Consider the following 25,736-nt stretch of genomic DNA (forward strand, 5'->3'; position numbering starts at 1 on the left):
ATCTGCTGTGTGTGTGTGTGTGTGTGTGTGTGTGTGTGTGTGTGTGTGTGTGTGTGTGTGTGTGTGTGTGTGTGTGTGTGTGTGTGTGTGTGTGTGTGTGTGTGTGAGGCAAAACCATCCTTGCGTGTCATAAATGTGTGTGTGGAGGAGGAGGTCACAGCTATGCCCACACATTGGCTTTATGAATATGTGCGGAAAGAGACGGCATTCCTGCATTACGTGTCGGTGTGTTAGTCATTTTTACTTCGTTTATACTTTATTTTAGTGACGTCCATTGGTATTTCCACAGACAAGAGACTACATATAGTATATATATATTTATATTCTGTATCTGTGAATGACAGTAGAAATAATTGTTGGATTTTATTTATTTATTTAGTACATAACTGAAAATATGAAGCAAAAGACATCACATTTATGTTATAGTAAGTAACTATCTATGGTAAATTAACTCAAATAAACAATGAGTTTTATCTCAAATTAAAATTCTACTTTAATAGTATAGCTTTTGTTTATGAAATTAAAAGTATTAACCTAGTAAGTAACAATTTGGCTTATGTCTAAAAATATATTAAGCATGGTACATGGTCTTCATAGAAAAAATGTCTGTGGGAAAATAAATAATTTCGATTAATATTACATCAAAATGTTGGTCTAAGGTTTAAACCCAAAGCATAAATATAATTTGTGAAAAACTAATAAATTACAGTAATTTATGTTGTTGTTCTTTAGTGTAAGGTCATCATGTGACCTTTTTGTCTCTTTGTGTGCAACAGCAGCTTTTTAGCCAAGACTTCAAGGTGTCTAGGATTTTTAGTACTCACGGGTGTACAAAAGGGTGACAACTAGCCCCGGCCTCCCCATATATTTACACACACACACACACACATATATAAAGCCATCTGCTTGCACCACACATATAGAGCGACATGAACATTTCTGAATACTCTTGACTCTCAGCACTATTTAGGGGACAGATGTCTCTCTCCCGGTCAGGGTCAGGGTGATGGCTAGTGTTTAGGGAAGAGGTCAGGGTTCAGGAGTTAAGGGTCAGCTAATAGTAATCTACTATAAGAGTGTGTGTACAGACATCAACAGAGTTCCAGAGTAACACAACACAAATACACTGCACAGGGAAATAAATAAGTCAATATCTAATCAATACACTGTAGACAAATTGAAGTGGTGACAGGTGAAGACAAGTAAAAAAATAAATAAAATACGATGTGGCAAATATTCAGACATGGCAATATTCCAAATATTCCACAGTAAAAAAAATAATAAGTATATTATATCTTGCAATGTCTCATTATTTTCACAATTGTGACTTTATTTAGCAAACTTGTGACATATCTCTAGATTGTGCCTTTATATTATATTTCCCAATGTGACTTCACTTTTCCAAATTTTATGCATTTTATTTCTTGTAATTGTAATATGTTTCTCACAATGTCCCTTTATGTTTCACAATTATGACTTCATTCAACATAATTGTAACTATATTTCACAATGTGACATTATGGTTCCAAATTGTGACTTTGTTTTTCATAATTGTGACTTTATATCTTGTAATTGCAAGTTTTGTTTGTAATTATAACATTATATCTCACATTATATGTCACTTTATCTTTCACAACTGTGACTTTATTTAGCATAATTGTGAATTTATATATCTAAACAGTAACTTAATTTTTGTAATTGCAATTTATATCTTGTAATTATTTCTGGTAATTGTAACTTTAGATCTTACAATGTCACTTTTTCTTTCATAATTGCACCTTCAGCCTAATTCCCAGAGAGCAACATAGTGTCGGCCCAGATCCGGCCCACAAATGGTACACGTTGAATCCACATGTACCAGATGTGGGCCGGATCTGGGCCAACACTATGTTGCTCTCTGGGTTTTGACCTTATATTTTCAAACTGTGACTTTATTACTCATAATTGTGACTGTATTTTTTGTAATTGTGACTTTAGGCTATATCTCCCAATTGAGGATTTATATCTCACAATGTGACTTTATTAATTGTAATTGTGACTATGTATCTCACATTCACTTCTTATTTTAAACAGTCTCAAAATCACCTGTTTTATGTTTTACTCTAAGGTTGAAAGAGGCATCTATACAACCTACCAGAGAATATTTCTATGTATATATCTGTATCTTTACATCTCTCTTTGTTCAGTATGTGTCCCGAGCACAGCAAGTTATTATGTTTAATCTCTCTCTTCTGAAATAGCATAATGGATGGGAATCATTCAATACTTAAATCTCCAACCTGATGTTTTATTCACTAAAATCAACATATATCTCATCCTCATAATTTACAGCCCATTTTTGGTTCGTAATGACAGCAGAATGCCACAAACACCACTTAAACGATAAAGACCCCGGAGCGCACCATCCTGGGGATTAGAGAGATCCAGGCTAAACTCAGGGCTAAAGGTGTGCTCTCATTTCATTGATCAATCTGACAGCTTCATGCAAAATGTGTCAAATTATCTGTTCTTCCGGCTCCATCTGAATCCATTAAAGTGCATGAGGAAGAAAAAAAGGCCCAGCGGGAGGGTAGAATTTAGACTGACTCATACACACTCACACAGTTCCTCCCCGCCTACAATAAAACTGCACACACACACTGTGATTCTCACACATAAGCTTTCCTCAATTTCCTCCTGCCACATCACAGAAGCGCGCACACACACTGTACAACAGCATAAGTCACTTACACTGACCTACTCTCACACACACACACGCATACACACACACACATAGAGAGTCTGAGAGAGACAAGCACGAGTAGAATCCCAGAGTGGACACTCTGTGTGTGTGTGTGTGTGTGTGTCTTAGATTCAATCTAACTTAAGGTTGTGTTAGTGTTTTGGAAGATGGTTAAGAAGTCAAAACCAAAATGTGAAGAATCTCCTGCAGCACGTGCATTTGTTCGCATGAAATCACAGCTATATGTATTGAACTAGGCTACACTAAGTATGAGATCAGTGTCTTGTCTTGTCTTTTTGGGAAGAGCAAACCCTAAAAGTATTGTGGTGGTACAATGATATAGTGATAGTATAAGGTGGAAATACAATGGTACTTTTGGTATGAATGATCACCATATTGCATGCCAAGGTAATATAAATATCACTACACTTTTAGAAATACAGGTTTAGGCCAAAATATGATCTCATGTTTGGAATCCTGAAAAGGTTCAATATACAATCTTTTCACTTACACTATTGAAAATAAAAGTTCTTTATTGATATTGATTGTTCCATGAAGAAAACTTTAACATTCATGGGAACTTTCCATTACACAAACGTTTTTTCAAAAAATGATAACGGATAGTTCACCCAAAAATGAAAATAATCCCATAATTTACTGACCCTCAAGCCATCCTATGTGTGTATGACTTTCTTCTTTGAGCCATACACAATCAGTGTTATATTAAAAAATATCCTGGCTCTCCCAAGCTTTAAAATGAGAGTAAATAAAGCCTGAGATTTTGAAGCCCAAAAAAGTGCATTCATCCATCATAAAAGTAATCCATACGACTCCATGGTTTAATAAAGGCCTTCTGAAGCGAAGCAATGCGTTTTTGTAAGAAAAATATCTATTTTTTATAGCTTGTGTATTTATAACTTGATAAACTATAATCACCACTGGAACTAGACTCATGTACAGCCATTACTGGAAGCCAGTGATTATAGTTTATAACGTTGAAGCCTCTATTATTTATAAATTTAAAGCCTTCTAATAAAGCCTTTACCCCCTGGAGTCATATGGATTACTTTTATAATGGATGGATGTGCTTTTTTGGGCTTCAAAATCTCAGGTACCATTCACTCCCATTATAAGGGGCTCTAAATATGAATCCTTAGTTCAATATAACAACATTTCTTTTGGAACTTTTTTTTGCTACTGTACCAAGGTTTTTTTTTTTTTTTTTTTTCTCTCTTGTTTTTTTGGAAGACACGTACCATGATAGTACCGTGGTATTCATAGAAGTGCCTTGGAGTAACATGAATTTCAGTAGCTATCATGGTTTTACTGTACTACAGTCACAGTGGCACAATGTGTCATTTACCTTGTGTTGTTTCCACATGGCGGCCAGCGGCTTCACATCATGTTTTCCGTGTTTGCCCTCCTCCAGACACTGGTAGCACACGGGGCTCCTGCAGCTGGCGCAGTACATGCTGTAGTTCTCCGACTCGTGATCCACGCACGTCGCCTGTTTGCGCGCGGAGGCTGCGGCCGGTTGCGCGATGCCCGCCTGCGCGTGAGTCGGCGGCAGCAGCCGGTGTTTGGCCAACGGTCCGCGGGACGGGTGGCAGCGCTGCTGGCACGGCGCACAGTAAAACACATCGCACTGCTCGCACATCACCGTGGCGTCCACCGGGTTGCGGTCGCACAGCTGGCACTTGACAGAGGCGGCGCGGTTTTGCTGGTAGCGGGACACGATAGCCTCCAGGAGCCGGTTGCGCTGGAGTCCCCGGAGCCCGCGCTCGTCCAGCGACACGCTGCGGTGGCACAGCGGGCAGGTGATGGAGCAGTGCCGGTGCAGCAGAGCCGGCGGGAACACTCGCACCCCGTTGGGGGACTTCAGGCACGGTGTGTATGAGCCGTAGCCGCTGTCCGTCTCGCTGTACATGCTCATCTTGTCCATGTCCAGATAATCATAGTCCGAGGTGCCGGAGCTTCGGTTCTGCGGAGGGGTCTCTCCCTCCGGGGTCTGCACGATGATATTCCGGGCACACGCCAGGCAGACATTGTGCGAGCACGGTAAAATAATAGGCTCCTTAAAGAGAGAACCGCAAACCGGGCATTTCAGTTCTTCTTCCATCGCGTCCATAAACCCGCTCACACGCGCAGCCGTTGAATGAAATCAGAGCAGCACTACTAGACGCGGACAGCTCCGTTACGCGCTCCGCGCATGCGCACTAAGAGAACGGTTGTGGTAGTTGTAGTCACTCTGCCCACACCCGCCGTTTCAGTTGAGCTCTTAAAAACTACAACTCCCTTAATGCCGCTAATTAAATGCGGCGAGAAGAATTTGTATTATCGTCCCGTATTCCAGGGTCATCGGTTTGAGGGGGGAAAAAAGCCTAATTTGCAATTTAAAGAAGCCCGTGTGTAAACAACCCCGTCAAAGGAGGACAGGCGTTGTAATTGTGAAGGCATCTGAGAGAGGGCTGACCAGTCGCCTGATTCTGAGAGAGGCCGTAAATAATCAGTGCAAGGAATGTATCACAGCGAGCATCGAGCTGCTTCTGCCCACACAGTCTAATTACAGCACACAATTAATGAGCACTTCAGCGCGCACACGTCACCATAATCCTACACACACCTTATATGAGGGTTGAATGGTAATGGGGAAATTAGGCTACTGCGTTCATATAAAAATAAATAGGCTATTGTGTATTTATAGAAGCAGTTATAGTAAGCATATTTTTTCTTGAAATAGGCAAAAAGGTAAGTTAAAGTGGAAGATATATCTTACACTTTAGATATATATAACCCATTTTCACTGTATTATTTTATATTTGATTTTATTATTTAAAATTTTAGATTAAAATAGTTTACATTATGATTGAATATGTATAACATTTTCAGTATACACACACATATTACTCCTGTCAAACCGATTAACGCCTAACATAAAGGTTTGTCTTTATATATGTGTACATAGGCCTGTATGTTTTATGTCTCTCCGTGTCTACTGTATATACATGATACATAAATATATATTAATACAAATATATATGTATATATATACACACACACACACACATAAAGAGAGATAATTGAAAATTGAGAGAAAAGATATCAAATGCATAAATCACTAAATAATTTTCAATAAACTAATGTCCAGTGTAATCTAATCTAATAGTAGAACAGTGCAGAGTATTTGGTTTGACAATCAGGGCAGCGACAGCAGACGTTATTGTTCTTTCACACACGCCTGTCGTGTTGTTCAGAGGCGCGAGACTGATCCATGAGATTATGCTGGAGGTTTGCCAAAGGAAAAATCATCTCCTGTCATAACCCAGAGGCTGATGCATAGCCTACTGGATCAAATAACCAGGTTAGATTTTACTGATGCATTAAAGTTCTTGTTTTAAATCCATCGAAGTCTCATATACATCAAACCTTCTCCTCATATTATCATCCTGTCTATGTGTCAGGAGGGTTTCAAAAACAACAGAAACATAATACAAAAAGGTCTTGTGAATATATGATCAAGCATATGCAGTCTGACAGAGAACAGAAACAGCAGTGTGAAAGAGAAACAGATGAAAGGGGAATATTTTTAATAACTCTGGGTTGTTGTCAAGACTGTGGCTTTGGGATTTTGAACTGAGCCTTACTTTTATTGAACAATTCCCTGTACAGCAGGGGGCACTACATTTACAAGCTCAGGCATCTGGAGCACAGGATCAAATCAACACAACATATTCATGTTAAGCGGGTTTTACGCACCTTGCTTTTTAAAGCAAAATAATGTATTTACAAGTTTATAAACTGTCAAAAGAGAGCAGTAAAAATAAGTGTTTTCATGTCTACCTCAATTTTTTATTGAATTTTTTTGCTTGACTGAAATGGCAAATGAAGTGGTATATTCTTTATATTTTAACATGTAGGGCGATATTAATTTCCATTTAGTTTAATAATATACGTTATTGTAAATGATTAAAAAACAAAAAAAAGCACAATTAATACAATTATAAAATGTAAGTGTTATACAGTTGCTATTTGTGATTATTTACTCACCCTCGTTTATTTCAAAACCATATGCTGTTGTCTTAAGACTCTATGGACTAATTTTCAATAGTTTTTTTAAGGCCATTTTTGAAGCTTAACAACCATTTGAAAATTGTAAGATTTTTCTTAATTCTCCTTTTGTGTTTCATACATAATAACATGAAGGTCTGATATGAAGGCAAGTACATAATGACAGAATGTTTTATTTCCAATGAGAGTTGGGAGTGCATCACAACACCAAATTTGAGTCATATGAGAGTACTTCATTGTATTTTTCATTGGTTTAAGTTATAAAATATAGATGTGAACCAATTTTTTTTTTTTTATTGGATGAATGAAAACATTTTTTCGGTGTACATTTTTTAATAGGGTGGATGAAAATATTTTTTTCATTGTATGGCAATATTAATTTCCATTTACTTTAATAATATACAGTTTATTATAAATGATTAAACAACATAAAGCACAATTAATGCAATTATGAAATGAATGTGTTATAAAGTTGCTATTTGTGATTATTTACACACCCTCATTTTATTTCAAACCCATATGCTGTTGTTTTAAGACTTTATGGACTAATTTTTCAATAGTGCTTTATTGCCATTTTTTGAAGCTTGACACCCATTTGAAAATTCTAAGTTTTTTTTAATTCTCCTTTTGTTGAACCAACATCACATTGTAACATTGATTCAGTGCCATTAACATTGATTTTTAGATGAAATTTAAAAAAATATGTAGGTGGATTTTTTTTAAGCTTGACGCCCATTCGAATTTTTTTAATTCTCATATTGTTTTCCATGTACAACAACAAAGGTTTGACATGAAGGCAAGTAAATAATGACACAATTCGTATTTCCAGTGAGAGTTAGGAGTGCATCACGACACCAAAAACGAGTCATATGAGAGTACTTCATGAAATGCATTGAGATTTTAAGCCCTCATTGGTAGTGCATCAGCAGTCTCATTGATCCACATCTAAACAACGGACATGGTGCTGTCGGGATTGACTCTGACAGGCCGAGAGCTCTTCCTCAGATCCTGGAGCTGTTTGGCTGGTTTCCCCACTCCCTCCTCAAACCTCCTCTCCACAACGGGAAGCACCGTCTCGTGCAGGAAGGAAGCGTTCTGCAGAATGAAGGCCTTCTTCTCGCTCTCCTGCTCGCAGCGCAGGCTGTAGTCCACGTGCTGAACCGCCACCAGTATGATCTCCCGCAGGCTCTCCAGAAACACCATGTGCAGCTCTGGAAAGTACAGCTTCAGCCCTTCCTCCAGGAACGCCATCATCTGCTTGGTGAAGGCCACGATGGTGTAGCTCAGGTTGACCCAGCAGTCTTCTCCCGTATACTGGTCGAACCCGCCGATCCCGCAGCTCCGCATTTCCTCCTTGAGTTTGGCTAGGGCTTCAGGAGTCATCAGGTTCATCCTGCGCCACATCTCCTCAGAGTTGCGATGCTTGGTCGCTTCTATGATGATGTCTTTCTGGCTTTGCAACGCCGCCCTGATGTCTTTCACGAGCAAAGACTGTAAAATGAAGGTCAGGTCCAAGCCGATGTCGCTCAGCTGCTTGCAGTGCTCGCTCGCGAACTTCACGCATTCGGCGGCGGTGGACAAGCTCTCTTTGCTGTCGAACACCTGCTTGCTGAAGGCGTCTACGAACATCTTCATCACCGAACGAGACCAGACCACAAAGGCGGAGTAGCAGCCGGTGTTCCCCGCAAAATCCGTCTCGAACTCCCTGGCGGTTTCCAGCAGGCTCGTGAAGAAGATGTTGCAGAGCTTCTGGATGTATAGCAGCGTGGCTCCTTCGATGCGAAGCTGGCGGATGGCGGTTTGGACGGCCGCGGCTCGGTTCTTCAGAAAGAGCTCGCAGGCTTTCGTGGACTGGCCCAGGCGGACGAGCTGGGATACGGCTCGCCGTGTGGCTTTAGGTCCTCCGCGGAGAGAGCGATCGGGCGAGAGCTCGAACACCAGAACCTCCGTCAGCTGTCGAACGCGCTCCTCCACCTTCCCCCTGAGATCCTTCACCCGCGGGCTCACCGGTTGCTCCTTCAGATATTCGTTTAGCTTGTCTAGAAGATCAACAGCGCCCTCGAAGTCTCTCTGAGCGATGCAAACGTCAAGGTCTTCCGGAAGCTCCTGGATCCATTCGGGACTCAGATCCACCAGTTCCTCTGAATCTAGTGGTTCATCATCTTCAAATGGGTTCGTGGAGACGTCCTGCCTGACCGGCGACTTCGGCACCTCCTCTTCCTTTACGTGCTTGTCTTTCGCCACTTTGTTTTTCTTCGTTTCCTCCAGGATCTCCAGCCACTCTTTCTTGATCTTGCTGTTCTCAGCTTTGAAGATGCGGCTATCTGGGAACATGAGGATTTTGAACATGTCTTTAATTGGAGGGTTGTCTTTTACGTTTACAACCGCAAAGCTTTCCAGGTCATACAACGCACTGTACTTGTATTTCACAGCGCCGCGTCTGTTCGCCAACCAGGTTGCAATTAACAAGCAATCGTTCATCAGAAACGCATGGACCTTTTGGATCTGCGACATGTTGTCCGCATCATACTCCAAAAGATCTCCATTGTAGACCAGATATCTGCCGGGGGTTTCCATGATGTTCTTGCATCCCTCCACTTTTTCCAAAAGCGTGGTTAGGGTTCTTTGTTTGACCTCTTCTGTTTCCTTTGGGAAGGCTGTGAGCATTTCTTTGGCTGTTTCGTCTTTGTCCGTGGACAGGAGAGACTGTGTAATGCTCTCCATTATGCTCTTCTGCTCAGTAAGAATGTGACTGAGCTGATACATCTCACTTTCCAGGTATGAAATCTCCTTGGCAGTCTCAATAAACTGCCTGTAGTTTTTATAAACATTTTTCTTCAGGTTTTGTGCGGTTTCGTCGGCGAGTGTTTGTATTTTCTGACGGTGTTCCTGTAAATCTCGGTCCCCGTCGGACTGCTGCGAGAGCTGCTTCACGTACGACTGAGGGTCAAAATTAGGGGATTCCAGCAACTTACGCAAACGGTTTCCAGTGTCTGCCATTTTGTTGGATGTCACGGCGAAATAAGATGTATAAAAGAAACACAAATGAGAATTTAATTCTGTGTAAATCAGCTAGCAGTGCTAGTCATTGCAGTTTAGCTGCAGAGAGCGCTTCCTCAACAGGACACTCGCGACACCTCCCCGTGACGTCACTCACATCACGTGAAGAGCGAACGTTTCAAAATACACAACAACATAGATTCACGCACTTATATATTTGAATAATTTAAAAATTCGAATTTATGCATTCGGTGTATTTTACATGCATTTTGTTGTTGTTGTCCATGTTAATATGCCTATAATGAGATTTAACAAATAAATAGTTTGATTAAAAAACATACATATTCACATATGTTTTAATTCATACACTTCATTACATAGCTCACAAATATAAAGTATACAGATATTTTTAAATATGTCATTGTGCCAATTTGAGTAAAACAGCAAGACCAAAAATCAGCACCACCTCCTTTGTAGGAAGTGTTTTAACAGAGTAAAATGAATAAATTACCCCGTGTTTATAAGGAAAATATTTGTAGACCACACTTTAATATCGGGGTGAATAATTAAATATCAAAAGACTAATTTAGTCCAGTCATTTAAAAGGTTGAACAAATTGCAACAAAAGCAAAGTCAACTGATTTTTTATCCTCAATATGTCCTGAGTTAGGAAAAAAAAGTCCCGAAGAATCCCATTAGGGGAAAGTTTCGAAAAAGACCCAAATATAGCCTATTCATATGTCTATTCATTCTTTTTCTTACGTGAATAGGGTAAAATATATTTGGGTCTTTATCGTAACTTCCCCCTAATGGGATTCTTCGGGACTTTTTTTTTTCTTTACTCAGGACATACTGAGGATACAAAATCAGTTGAGTTTGCTTCTGTTGCAATTTGTTCAAGGTTGACCCCCATTTTGGCTTAAAATGACTGGAATTCTAATTGAAATGACTAATTCTACTATTTGTTTTTGTTTGATCAGCTACATCAACTCCATGCAACTGTTTTGATCGGTCAACATTTTACGTAAGAATAACGTAACACAGCATTGTTATTTTTTATTCTATTTTTGTAAATCTATTTAATCTGTTTGGGCATTGCACGGCGTAATATCCACATATTCCCCGTGTTTCGCTGTTCATGTATATTATCAAATTTAAAAATAGAAATACATTTCCCAGCATTCCATTACACTGTGCGACTTTCTGATTGGCCAACGATTATTTTTTTCAAAGGTCTCTAGTGGAAGTGCTCTGACAGTATTCCTTCCAAAAATTGAGACGTTAATCAGTATCGTGAAAACCTTCGATTAGCCCGAACTTTATACTAAACCCTTTAATGTATGAGGTGGGAGTTTCGTTGGTTTTGATTAATGTTTAACTTATATGTGGAGTTTTTGTGCTGGCTGACGGTGTCATCCAGTTGATCTAACGTTATTCGCACTAAAGAAGACTGAAGATGGAGGATGAAGACTTTTTACTCGCTCTTCGTTTACAAGAGCAGTTTGATCAGGAGACATCGGCTGCTGGATGGAGTGATGAAGACTGTCCGGCCAGTAAAAAGCGTAAGATCGAATCATCTGGTGTGATTCCCTTCTCTCAGCCCAGCCCCAGACCTGAGAGATCGCTGTCTATCGTGGATGAGTCGTGGGAGACGCTGGACCCCAGTCCGGACGTGAGAGCCATGTTCCTGCAGTTTAACGACAGCTTCTTCTGGGGGAAACTCAGCGGGGTGGAGGTGAAGTGGAGCCCGAGGATGACACTGTAAGAGTCACAAACCCAACGGACAGGATTCTGTCTAATGCTCAGCAAAACAAATACATAGACAGATAGATATATACTCAGACAGACATATATAGACATAGGCCTATAGATAGATTGGCAGATAGATAGATAGACTGACAGGCAGATACATAGATAGTTAGTAGAATATTATTTGTGTATATATTATTACCTAGTTACACTGTTTATTTAAATTTAAGTTATGTTGTAATAATTTCTTCTATAATATTGATGTTTTTAATATTCTATGTATTCTAAGCTTTGGCAATATTGTATTATTTAAATTTTACAGTCATGCCAATAAAGCAATTTGAATTGAATTGGATAGATAGATAGATAGACAGACAGACAGACATATATATATATATAGAGAGAGAGAGAGAGAGAGAGAGAGATAGATAGATAGATAGATAGATAGATAGATAGATAGACAGATATATAGATAGGTAGATAGACAGATAGATAGATAAAGTTAGGCCTAGATAGATAGACAGACGATGGATAGATAGACAGATAGACGGATAGATAGATAGATAGATAGATAGATAGATAGATAGATAGATAGATAGATAGATAGATAGATAGATAGATGACTTTGACGTGTGTAATCACTGTCTAATGTCTGTTTCCTCAGGTGTGCTGGTGTTTGCTCTTATGAGGGAAGAGGAGGCTTGTGTTCTATTCGACTCAGTGAACCTCTCCTGAAGCTCAGACCCCGCAGAGATCTCGTACAGGTTGGTTAAATGTGACTTTAAAGTCAAAATGAAAATTCCTTAACCTAAGCCTACTGTATCGTAATTTCTAAAGCCTCTAAACTTTACTTTACTGGCAAACCCGTTGTGCACAATCTTCTACATGTCATCCGATTGATAGTTTATACTTTTCAGCAAGAAAAAGACCTTTTACAAAAAGGTATTATAAAAATGTCATCCTTCAAGTCTTTGTGCTGTGAAATTGAATCTTTGATGATATTTATACAATAACGTAAGAATAACTTCAATATTGTAATCATAATATTTCAAGATGAATATTTACTAGATTAAGCAACTTAGATTACTTGATTATTTATATATATATATATATTTATACATATATGAAGAGTTCCATCTGAAATTTTCTTCTAGAATGATCATTTTTATCAAGCTCATATATTTAAATTCAGTAATTTCACTTAAATGACAATGAAAATAGGTAATTTTCATTGCCATTTAAGTGAAATTACTGAATTTAAATATACAAGCTTGATAAAAATTAGCACTTAGAGGCTTTTGCATCTGAACTCTTCATATATATAAGAAAAATCATGTGAAAATGTAAAAAACTAAAGAGCTTTGGCTGTAAAACTAAGCATTTAAACATCATATTTCATGGTATTGGGAGATAAAGAGTGACAACTGATATTTATATGCATTTTATGCAAGTATTCTGCCATACAGTTATACAAATCTCATCTATTTACCTTACAAGCTTTCATAATTGCTAATGACAAATTGCAAATTTTTGCTTAGTTTGAGCCTCTGAATAAAATTGAGGTATTATTTTCCTTGAATCGAGTGTGAACTCTGTATACTCACTAGCTATATTGTATTATACCCAGACAGCAACATAGTGTCGGCCCAGATCCGGCCCACATCTGGTACACGTGGATCTTACCAGATGTGGGCTGGATCTGAGCTGACACTATGTTGCTGTCTGGGTATGAGTCATAAAAGCCATATTGTATCAAATGTGATACTCAACATAAAACACATAAGTTTTTTTATATTTTGTGTAAAGGTTCAATAAACTCTTCCATTTAAAACAAATAAATAAATAGATTTAAATTATTTCATATGTCAGGCATTACAGGGTTAGCACAGGCTTTTGGTCTTACTGTGCACAATTCAACAATGCACCCTATTCTAAAGAAAAAAAGTTCATTTTTGTATTCTATACCATTAATCATATATATGTTATATGTTACAATAACATGTTCCATCTTATACATTTATGTGAGGAAAATTGAAAATGAAGTGCCCTAAATGTATTTCATGATCAGTTGCAGCTTGATTTTAATTTTACTGTTTCTTTCCACAGACTCTTCTTCATGAGATGATCCACGCTCTTCTCTTTGTGACTCAAAACAACAGAGATCGAGATGGTCACGGACCAGAGTTCTGCAAACACATGGACAGAATCAACCAAGCAAGCGGCACCAAAATCACTGTAAGACTGTGAACAGATCAGATTATTAAACAATATCCAGTTGTTAAGTCTGACGTCACGTGTCAGTTTCCTGGTCCAAATTCTCTATCAGATCCCAAAAGCAAACAACAAACGGTGCCGATATACACTCACCGTGATCTAACCTTTATCTCTATACCGAAATCTCTGTTGACCAGACAGTGATTCGTCTTTTATGAATTGTTAAAATATTGGAGATGTCATGAGCCTGAAGACTGTAATGTAAACTTAGCTTATAGATCTGTTATAAATGAATAGTGCTCATAAATGATTGTTGAGAAAGTATTCTCAGTTGAAATGGAGAAGAGGTTTGGACCCAGAAACGGTATTCAATACGTCATGACTTAACTAGCAGAACATTATGACACCAATCTCCATGCTGTATTGCTTCTCTTTTCACAGATATATCACTCGTTTCACGATGAGGTTGACGTGTACAGGCAGCACTGGTGGCGCTGTAATGGACCCTGTCAGAATCGCAGACCGTTCTTTGGCTACGTAAAGCGTGCGATGAACAGACCTCCCTCGGCCAGAGATCTCTGGTGGGCTGAGCACCAAAGGACCTGCGGTGGAACATACACCAAAATCAAAGAGCCAGAGAATTATGGGAAAACAGGCAAAAGTGACAAAAAGAAAGACAAAAATCCTTCCAGTGAGATTTCCAAGAGTTCAAAGCCTCCCAGCAGCACAACAGGTGATCCATTCGCTATTACCACATTATTAAACAATGTATAAATTGACTTTTATTCATACAAATGTGCATAGTTTTAAAAATAACACTGAAAAGTAAATTAGACTAGCTTTAAGAGCAAATGCTAAATAGAAAACATAAATAGAAAAAAAAAGGTCTGAACTTTCTATACCACTTCTGCTAGAATAATGATTTTTCAAATAGGATTCAAAATTGGTTCAAATAGAGTATGGTACTCTATGGCAACACTATTATTGGAAAAATGAATCTGTGTTGAATTGAGGAAAATCTATTGACCTTTTCATCAATGAATAAGAATGAAATGAAAATGTTAGATAGGGTTGATTTGGGAAGAGATTCAATCACAATAACTAGGTTTACATGAACACTACTTGGCCTTTTAGCCAAAAGACTATGACTAAAACTAAATCAAAATTTGCTGTCAAAATTTACTAAATTGCGCCATACAGAGTGGAACAAAGAAAATTAAAGGTGCTGTATGTAACTTTTTCACTCTACTAAAGCATAACAATACCATAATATGTTTGGATATATTGAGGAAACATGCTAAGTTCATATACTCCTTTCTCTGAAAAACACAGCCAGTTATTTTACTTTGAAATGTGCGTTTCCCGGCTGGAATGTTTTTTTTTTGTTTTGGTCTGTGATGCTGCATGTTGCCAATTTGCAAAATTTTATTGTCCATTGTGCTCGTTCCTGTTGCGTGTGCTTAAACTGGCAACCCGTGTGAGCGCCGTCCAGTCTGAGAAGCAGGTGGCGGGAGAAACGACAATCTCTAATATTTTGAATTGGACTGCAGTACCTATTTTGTCATTCTTACAGACTGCACCTTTAAGTATAACTGAGCCTTAATTCCTAATTATTAAACAAAGGTATTTTAACTAGGGCTGCACGTTTTCAAGTTTTTCATTAACCGTTAACCGAGGCCCTTAGCGGTTAATACTCGGTTAACCATAGTGTGCGCGCCGCAACCCCGAGATAGGCGTAATTTGCGGGTGGGACATGTCCCCACCACTTTTGAAACATCTCGCGGCACGAATGTACCAATACAAATAAACAAAACATCTCCAGTTAACTAGCAGAGCATTCATTCGTTCGTTTTTTAAATAAGAGGCGATCTAGGAATAAAAAAAACTGTACGAGAATAGTCGGCCTTCACTGAAGAGCTATCTTCACAGGTAAGAAAAACAGTTTAATAATTATTATTAATTCGTGGCCACGAAATAATTCACCTGAATATTCACCAATTCACAAAAATAGGTCTTTAGCATTCACTAATTAATAGTATCAAACTGTTTTTGGCCACGTTGTAATTCGTTAAATCAAAATGAGGGAGGGAATTAGTACGTGTCCACGATTTATTAAAACGAGTGAACAAATAAGTCGTCGTAACAACTAATTATTTAGATCAGTGGACAGGGCGCATAAGAACAAACAGAGAGAGAGAGCCCCGGCCGCGCGCGCGCGCACTCTCACCGCCTTCAAACAACACGAGCGCTGTATTGCTCTCTCTCCCTCGCGCATATCAACACAATAGTAAAAGGTCGGAAGACCGATTGTGTTTTATAGATTAGTAGTTTGTTCATATAAAGTGTTTGATTAGCAAGTACATGTTTAGGAAATGCATAATACAAATTGTATGGGTTAATGTAACGGTAAACGGACTCTGCGGGTAAAACTGTTGTGATGAAACTGCGCATGCGCGGGGTGAAACTGCTGGGGTAAAGCTGTGGCGCGGATACTATGTTTGTTTCTGGCTCGCGCACAGCCTTCACTCTCGGACGCGCGCTTTCTTTGCCCGCTTCATATTAGAAAACTGGTCATGACTACTTCTTGTGGACATTACAAATGTCTGGGAGCGCTCTAGCGGTCTCTGGTGGTGCAAAAATGTATTACAACTAAATCCAATGCACGCCATTGATCAATGGCTTAACTACATTTTACTACAGTGTTTCCACGTGATGTTGCAGCGGTCAGATGGTACAAGTTTATAAGTTGTAATTACAAGCTCTTCGAGGACATAAATGCTTTTAACAAGTCAGAATCTTGTTAAAAGGAGCAAGTCTTATTTAGGGCACCTCAGGTTTCCTAAAAACTGCCCTTGTTTGGTCAAACTTACAGATGGTCCTACCCCAATATAACTTCCTGGTTCTAATAAAATGGCCGACTCCAACACAGATGAGTCACAATTCGGTAGATCCGTCACAAATGGCATTGGTTGAGCCAGTGATGCTATGTCAGGCCACTTGCACAAACAAAGAGCACTGGTTTGATACTGCCACATTGCTTTTCTGGACAATTATATTATATGTATTGTGTTTCAGGCTCTGGCTTACAAGACATCAGAAATGTCATTCCATTCAGTGGGAGAGGGTTTATTCTTGGAGGGAACACGCAGACTTCCACAAACAAGCTGACTCAGAGTCCTCCTAAAGCGCAACCTGACTCTGACTCTGACTCCGACCCTGACTCTCCGCTCCTTCCAAGACTATGGCCCATTGAGACAAACTTGCCCAAAAGAGTCAGCAAAGATGCATCGAATGTTCCCCGCAGGAAGTCTGTTAGCAACACTAATGCCTTTATCAACGTCAACGGCTCACCTGTGAGGATTTCCAAAGTCAAAGACTTAAGAGGCAAGCAGAGGTCAGTGCAAGATCTCTTCCAGGCCATAGTCCTCAAATCTCCGGAGAGAGCAGCCAGTTCTCCCAGTTCCTCCAAGCCTGCCACAGATGCCACGACAGCAAACCCTGCTAAATGTAATGGAGCATCTTCATCTAGTGCCTTAGACACAAAACCTTTTGGGAAAACAAGCCTGATCAATAACCATCATTCATCCACCACCACAGGGCCAAAGCCTGACTCTATAGAGTCGTATCTCTCCAAATATTTTGGAAACAGTGCTAAAACTGAATTCCCAGATTCAAAGTCGAAAGCTTTCGGAAGCCCTCAAAAGTCTTCAACTAGCACATCAGGTTACGTTTCTACGCTCTTCGGAAGTAACCAAAAACTAGGGTCAGATGCTGCAAGCTCAAGATTCGGAAACACTGGCACTCCCCAAAGTTCACACATTTCAACTACTTCAGGGTCCAGTTCCAAGCACTCCGGAAAGCATGAATCCAACTTTCCGAGTCCTAGAAAAATTGGCAGCCCCCGGACATCAGGGACTACGCCTTCAGGAGCCAAGAAAAGATCACGGGACGAGCATAACTCCGAACATATCTTTGATTACTTCCAGCGGACAGTCGGTGAGTCCGCCACGTCCGCAGTGCAGAAGAGAGAGGAGGTCGGAGACGGCGTTCCAAACAATCCTCCATTCCAGATCACCGTCCACTGCCCTGTGTGCCAGATCAAAGTACCCGAGTCTGCAGTCAATGAACATTTAGATTCCTGTCTGTTGTAATCTCTGAAAACATCAAGTACAGGCCATAGCGCTTTACTAAAGCTAGGAGAGGTGTTTTCTATGGGATTCCTGTGCTCAAAACTCAGGTATAGCTGTAAATAGAAAGATTACATATTATTTAATATCATAGTGGTGAGAAACATTACTTCCAATGCAATAACTGTGTAAGTCACGGCTTTTAAAATACATTTAGAAGTCGTTAGCAGCGCAATAGCCCACAAAAAGTACCACATTTCCTTTTGTACTTCTCCAATTACTGACTTATTCTACCTCAATTTTGTAAAAAAAAAGATTCTTTGCATCATGGGAAGAATATTGGGTGTGGTCAGCAGGACTGATTGACAGCTTAGTTGAAACCGAGTGAGTTGTTTGAAGAGACGTCACTGTCCTTGTGTGGGTTGATGTCCGCGGTTCATGCCGATTCAGCAGTACTGAATTTCGCTCGTGTTGGCTGTCCGCTGTGGGATTTAGATGTGATTAGCTTTTCTGCCGGATCAGGCTTTGCAAGGTCGTTTTCATCTCGGTGTCATCAATAACAGCTCTGTTAGGTTGTCCCATGAGTGGGGGGCGGAGCTTGTGCTGCCTTCTGCATAATAATTTTGCATATGCTTTGTGCCTTAGAGGAATGCACACATTTAAAAAATGAACCCCACCCAGATGGGAATTTATTAAGGCGTGCAGGATAACACCATGTGATTAGAGTCATGATGTATTGTTGTGTTTCAAATCCAGCGGCACGCCTCGGTAAACAATGGCTGATGACGAGGTCACGCTGCTCATGTTACACCTAGAACACGCAGATGTTAATTTTGGCGTGGTTCACTTATAGGCCCAAGCACATCATTTTGATTTACCTGCATGACGCAGTGATTTGTTTAGTGTTTGTCATGCTCCAGGCAGTGACGTAACTTATAATCTGTGCATGTGGTTTTAACATGCACTACAGGTTCTGATAAAGGCAAAACTGTGATGGTGATGCATCATTCTCTGTTGGGACTGAAAACTTTGCACAATTTACTGTTGGCCAATTTAGGACCAGACGTTTTGTTTTAAAAATGGTTTTATATTGATTCATACTCTGTTTTAATAAAAAATTGAGAAGTTTGTTAAAGGGATAGTTCCACCCCAAAATGAAAATTCTGTCATCATTTACTCACCCTCATGTTGTTCCAAACCTCTACGAGTTTCTTTCTTTCTATTTTTGAAGAATGTTGGTAATCAAACAGTTGACGGTAGCCATTGACTTCTATAGAAGGAAAAGAATATACATAAGGGAAGTCAATGGCTTCCGTCAACTGTCTGGTTACTAACATTCGTAATTTGTGTTCAACAGAAGAAAGAAACTTATACGAGTTTGGAACAACATGAGGAAATGATGACAGAATTTTCATTTTGGGGTGGAACAATCCCTTCAGGTGGTTTCAAATGTTTGTGTGTTTTAAATGTTAATGTTTCGTTATTAAAATGTTAAGTGGATTTTCTATCGTGTTTAAAACCTCAAAATCGTGCCTGATTTATGTTTGACTGTTGCCTTTCACTTTGTTGTTGAAATAAATGTTCAATTAATTAATTTGGTATCCCTTTGTCTTCTTTAAACAGTCTAGGTGGTATTTATTTTCATTCATACCTAATTTTACATGTGGACAATTTTGGTACCTTTTGAACTGTAACATTTAAAAAAAGAATAGACTTGTTTGTAACTTAATGAAGCAAGCATTTTTATAGGATAAAGTAGACTTAGGAGCCATTCACAAAGGTTTTTTATTTTATTCCACTGCTTGCGTCTCGCGTTTTTCTACAAAAAAAATCAAACGGGTAGCTGCAGGTCAAAGAAATGGGCGTGCCGAAAGGTGAATTGCTACAACAGAAACTAGCACCTAACCCACACCCTAAAGCCCAAAGCATACTTCAGTCGTCTGCGTTTAGTGATGGTCCGCGCATTGTCCGTGACGTTAATTTCGTCATCAGGAGGGTCTTGCGCATAATTGAGCACTTGAAAACAAAGTCCACTAGACACTGACGGCGAGAAAATACGTGAGACACAAGCAGTGGAATAAAAAGAACATTTTGAACTAGTGCTGTCAAATCGATTAATCACGTCTAACATAAAAGTTTATATACACGCATACAAACGTTTATGTTAGATTAATCAATTTGACAGTACTAATTTTAACTTTAGTGTTGCAATTAAGAACAGCATGTTGTGCGTGAGACGCAAAAGACGCAAACACTGCGATCAAAGACGTCCATCTAACAGATGTTTACAAAGAAAAACAATGGAAAAGCAGTGCAGTGGAATGCAAAGACACGGTCAAACATTCCCATTTAGTGCGCTTGTATAGAGAAACAATGGAAAAACGGCACAGTGAAATACCAAAACATATTCTGTGTGAACGGCCCCTTACAAAATAAGCTTTGACATTTTAATAGCTGTTAATTACTTTATTATTAATTAAAATGACATGTCATAGTGTAAATAATTAACAGGATTAAAGTGGATCAAAGGGGTGGAGCTTAACAGTTAGGTTTGGGGATAGAGTTAAAGTGTGGTCGGACGTCAAGCTCCGCCCATTGGCAGCCTCTCGAAGTAATAGCTAAAGTTTTTTAGCTATTAACCACTAAATATAGGTGTTAATTTAATCTTTGTATTTTTGTCCAACAGGATGGAATGTTTTAGTTTGACACATCAGCTAATACCACAAGTAATCGCATGTCTGTGCTGTTTTTCCTCATATTAGTGTCACTTCCTGGAGGATGATTGAATTACGTTAAGATATATGATAAGGGCAAAATGTATAATGTACATAATGAATGAATCAAAGTGATAGCATTCACTGTAAGGCACTTAGTGTGGACAACATGTGTTGATGTGGAACAGAACAGAGAAATGACCGATAAAGAAAGGATACTTTGGAATTGTTTGGCTAATTGTTAATTTTTAGCTAATTGTTTTACATTGTTGTTTTTGAACATGACAAAACGACCTTGTGGTCACTGGTCGGATCTTTATCCCAACTCACTGAGTCACACAGATAACAAGTTTCAGCCAGGTTGTAGATATTCAGTTCATTGGTAAAGAAGGCAGGGAAGTTTAGCAGCATCTGAGCTGTCTTTGTGTGTCTGTGTGCACATGCTGTCATTGTAATGGCCTCATGTCAATGCTTTGTGTCCAGCTGCAGCAGGGTGTGTGTGTTTGTGTGTGTCAGAGGGGCGGATCCATGGCCGATCGCGGTCACCATCTGCCCGCCACTGACACCTTTGTTCCGTGTTGGGATCCCGGCCCTGACCTCACCCTCAGTCATCTGGCCATTTCCTGCCCATGTGTTCTTCAAGCCAAGGTCTGAGCTGCCATTAGAGGATTTCACCCTGTAATCACAATTACAATGCTAAATTAGAATATAACACGCATACATGCACGCAACACATTTATATTATATCAACATGCACCGATGCTACATTTTTCTAAATGTCATAATCATTTGTTAACAAACAAGTATTCATTACTTCAATGAGCTCATTGTTTCTGCCTTAAATTATTACATTGTTTAAATTAATACATTTTTAGCTAACTGATTTTTTATAAGTACATTTCTGAAATACATAACTTAGACAGTTACCTCTGATAATAGATCACTCTAAAGTGTAATGTGGACTGCATTTTCTGTAAAGCTGCTTTGAAATGATGTGTATTGTTAAAAGCGCTATACAAATGTGAATATTTATAAAATTATGTTTATTTTTAACACTTCTTAAAGTGAATATAATATATAAGTATCTCTTTTTTAGAACAGTATATATATATAATAATAATAATAACACACACACACACACACACACACACACACACACACACACATATATATATATATATATATATATATATATATATGTGTGTGTGTGTGTTATTATTATTATTATTTTAAAACACGTCAGTAACAAATCAAAACAATATACATGTGATGAAAATGTAGGTTACCACACAATAGCTCCGGCTGCGCTTTGATCAGAAGAAAAGATTAAATCAGAACTTAATGCTCATGAATATTCAGTGACCCTCCTCTCCGTCATTGGCCACGCCCAGTCTGCGCTGGGTCTCTTTAAAGCGAACGGAAGTGCGAGTTCCAGCCCGACAGATTATAGGTGTTGTTCGGAGCGGTGGCTGTTACATGGGTTTTTCGACGTCAAGGTGTAAAGGTCTTTAAGAAAACCATCATATGCCGTTACTGTACCGTCGACTGTAAGCAGAGCTTGTTATTGGTGAATGTTAGTATGAATGGTAAGGTTGGGAATGGAGCAGCGGGCGGTGTGCTGGCCTGTATTGAGGGTCTGCCGCCTCTGCCCAAGAGCCTGAGCGGACTCCTCAACTCCAGCGGCGGCTCGTGGAGGGACATGGAGAGGATGTATGTGAAGAAGACCATGATTCAGGACGACCTGAGTCGAGGAAGGAATAACACGGACAGTCTGCTGGCGAGTAAACCAGCTAACCTGGATGCCGCCCTGGCTTTGCTTAGAAAAGAGATGGTGAGTGTGTACGGAATCGTAAGCAACAGCTGTTCTCCTCTGACTGCAGGCGTTCATTTAACTTGTCAGTGCTTGTGAGCTTACGAGACTCGAGACAGCTTGTTTTGGACATCATAGGAGAGAATCGAACATATTATGGAACGCCATTGGTGTCAAAAGTTCGTTAACGAACTTGATGTTCATTTTGAAATATTTGAACGCGCCTGTGATTTTTCGTTTCGAATGTTCGGAACTAGTCTGTGATTGATGGCAAAAAAACAAAACGTTTTCTTCAAATGTTTGACTAAAGATTCGAACACTCATTTCCTACCATGTTCGATTCGAATCATGGCTGGATCGTACATTCAGAACTTGCTTGTGATGCCCAAAAATTATCGATATAAATGTTTTTAAAAAATGCCCCCAAAAATGTTAGCATATATATATATATATATATATATATATATATATATATATATAATTATTAATTTCTTTTTTTGATGAATGGAACATTTGTGTTTGACACATAAACATAGCTGTGAATCACAGGATGTTCAAAACATTCAAATCATTATACATACACACATATTGAATGTTTTGAACATCCTGTGATTCCCAGCTATGTTTCATTTAAATGTTTCTGTGTTGAACACAAATGTTCGGTTCTTAACTTACATATGCTCAAAAAGCTTTGCTTCAAATGTTTTGAACATCTCCCTGATATTTTTTTATTCGAATGTTTCGAACTCGATCCGTATGTTCCGATTGCGCCTGTGATGAACAAACAACTTTGGTTCGTACGTTTTTAACTTCCCTCTAATGCCCAAAATGTCCGATTCGAATGTTCGGAACTAGTCTGCGATGCCCAATTTTTTTTTGCTTTGAACAAGACAGTAATGTTTAAAAACGTTTGATTTGAATGTTTTGAACACTTTTGTGATATCCAACACTGTTCGGTTCGTACATTAATAACTTTCCTTTATGCCTAAAAATGTTCAGTTCGAATTAAAATGCGCCTTTGATGAACAAAAATGTTCGGTTCCCATGTTCTGAACTCTGTGCTGTTTACCATTACAATGTCAGAACAAAGGTAACATAAGATTTGGAATGCAAGCTCAAAATATACATTATATGACTCTGCTAAATACCACAGGTAGATTTCAAAGTAAATGTTTGTTCTAGTATGCAATTTGTTGTCCCTTTGATCTCTGCAAGTACTCATTCCAGTGTGTGTTTGCGCAGGTGGGTTTGCGGCAGCAGGACATGTCCCTGCTCTGTCAGCTCTGGTCCCTTCACGAGTCCATCCAGGAGTACAAAGGCAGCTGCCAGGACCTCTCCGCTGTGTCCAGTGCCGATGGCCCGTACGGGATGGAGAATGGCTATTTCGATGAAGATGAGGAATATTACACTGAATCCGGTCTGACGCCAACCGAAACGCCAGATGGAAATGACACGTCTCCTAAAAACGGGACATCCAAGGACAGCTGGATACATGACTCGTTCCATATCACAATATAAAACGCTTGACTGTTATTTTTTATTTTTTTTCTTTGATGAAAACAAGCTGTGCCATAATTTAGTTTGCTGGCATTTAGTTTCACAGCAGACTCTTTCTATAGGAAATATAAATGAGGATTATTATTTATTGTATAATATACAACATAGTATTTTTTTTCTCTCCTGATTTAATCAACATTGGAAATTTTATACGATCATTTTATAAGGGGAGAAGCATATCATTTCATAATGATGTTTACAGTAAATCATGTTTGAGCTTCTGTTGGTGGTTTTATAGCTGTCGGTTTGGCGCTTCACCCCTCCGGATTTATAAAAGTCTTATTTCTCGCTGAGCAGTCGCTCGCTGGGTGCTAACAGGAAACAGGGGTTTGTTTTTATTAAAAATATGAATTCTGAATAATATACTGGAAGTGCTACCTATTCTTCGCTGAAATGTAATCCAGGATATAACCAGCACTAAGAGCTTGTGACAGCATCACCAAAACAAAACTCAAATCTTCCAGGTTACTATTGTATTGCGTTACAAACATATTAACTCATTATGAACATATTTATATACTGCATAAGTAAATCGATAACCAGCTCCATAACATTTCCATAGCGTTTCCCTCCCAATTTATGTAAACCTATGCTAGATCATGTATTGTAGATGTTTTATTTATTTCCTTATGATTGCTGCTTGGATTCAGTCTTCCATTGCACTTTCAGTGCATATCATTGGAGAATCATCGTGTCTCCTTTTGCATAAATGTCATGTGACGTACATGAGGTCACCTGTAATCAAAATGTGTAATAAACTGTTTTAGCAAGTGCATATGGCCATCAATCCACCAAACGTTATGCATATTGTGAATGGTATGCAGCATGCCATAATGTATGCATTTTCTTGATGTGTGGGTGAATCGAATGCCTGGAATTCAAAAAGTGCATCATTATGGATCATCTAATTCTGACTGAGAATCTTCAGAGATGTTTCATCTACAAAAATATTAATATCAGCAGAGAGAGAATCTGTTCTACCTCTTGTGTGTTTGAGCTCTGAAATGTTTTTTTTTTTTTTTTCTTGCACCAGCAGACACAATCAAGCCGCTTTATAATTCCCAGCATTTCTGATTAAACTTTAACACTCTTCTATTTTATAATCTGCTTATTTGGCTCAATTCTGAGAGGGAGAAAAACAAAACAAGGATCTTGTTATGCAACCACAAGGCTTTAGGTGCTTTGACCAAAAGCAGCACTGAACTTCACACGTCGTGCCTTGACGCACCTCGGCTTTGAATCCAGGTGTTTTTTTTGCCATTGCTGGCCCTTTTGTTATCGTATAATTTCATATCTACATCCAGCATCTTCATTTCAGTCCCTCTCATTAACAGCCGAACGTTCCACCCTAAAAATGTCTCCCCATTATCTTCTACCCCGCGGTGCTATATTACTGTGATCCTGCTCGGAAATTCCCGCTCGGTTTTTGTAATTTGCATAGAAGTCGGTAAAAGTAATTGTTGGCCCCTTTGATCTCTGTGGTTGGCATTGAAATGATTTCTGCAGTTGTTTTGTATACAAAGATGCTACATTATTCTGTTAGATGGCTTTTGTGTGTTTGGCTTTGATGTTTTTGGTCAGTCCATGTTCTCGAATGTGTTTTTCAAAGTTGTCAGATGTGTTTGAATTAATAATTGATACAGGAATTATACAATTTGTATGTTTTATTGTGTGTGTTAGCTATATAAAATAAATATAATGTATTGTCCTTCTGTTTTTGTTGCTACTTTTCTGTCACTTTAGAATTTTATATATATGTATATACATATACTGTA

At 38.9% G+C, this 25,736-nt stretch overlaps 4 protein-coding genes across 5 annotated transcripts in view; 2 read left to right on the forward strand and 2 right to left on the reverse strand.

Moving 5' to 3' along the window:
- The window catches only part of trim67 (tripartite motif containing 67), a 42,744-nt gene extending 37,807 nt beyond the window's left edge, over positions 1-4,937 (reverse strand). The window contains exon 1 of one of the 2 annotated variants that reach the window (XM_079887790.1): positions 4,086-4,937. In XM_079887790.1, coding sequence (XP_079743916.1) covers positions 4,086-4,850 — 765 coding nt within the window. In that variant the 5' untranslated portion in view covers positions 4,851-4,937. The remainder of the gene's footprint in view (positions 1-4,085) is intronic. The other variant, XM_079887791.1, reaches the window with a different exon arrangement.
- Positions 4,938-6,303: 1,366 nt separating this feature from the next.
- On the reverse strand, positions 6,304-9,959 carry exoc8 (exocyst complex component 8). The gene has a single exon (XM_079887784.1). It carries the CDS (start codon positions 9,788-9,790, stop codon positions 7,736-7,738), a length of 2,055 nt encoding a protein of 684 aa, XP_079743910.1. The 5' UTR covers positions 9,791-9,959; the 3' UTR covers positions 6,304-7,735.
- A 1,036-nt stretch (positions 9,960-10,995) lies between these two features.
- On the forward strand, positions 10,996-18,099 carry sprtn (SprT-like N-terminal domain). The gene is made up of 5 exons (XM_079887871.1): positions 10,996-11,551; positions 12,204-12,303; positions 13,646-13,774; positions 14,195-14,486; positions 16,829-18,099. Exons 1-5 carry the CDS (start codon positions 11,247-11,249, stop codon positions 17,902-17,904), a joined length of 1,902 nt encoding a protein of 633 aa, XP_079743997.1. The 5' UTR covers positions 10,996-11,246; the 3' UTR covers positions 17,905-18,099.
- Positions 18,100-21,988: 3,889 nt separating this feature from the next.
- On the forward strand, positions 21,989-25,285 carry fam89a (family with sequence similarity 89 member A). The gene is made up of 2 exons (XM_079888409.1): positions 21,989-22,425; positions 23,647-25,285. Exons 1-2 carry the CDS (start codon positions 22,174-22,176, stop codon positions 23,920-23,922), a joined length of 528 nt encoding a protein of 175 aa, XP_079744535.1. The 5' UTR covers positions 21,989-22,173; the 3' UTR covers positions 23,923-25,285.
- Positions 25,286-25,736: the final 451 nt, after the last annotated feature.

Source organism: Squalius cephalus (assembly GCF_949319135.1).
Source record: "Squalius cephalus genome assembly, chromosome: 12".
Taxonomy (NCBI): Eukaryota; Metazoa; Chordata; class Actinopteri; order Cypriniformes; family Leuciscidae; genus Squalius; species Squalius cephalus.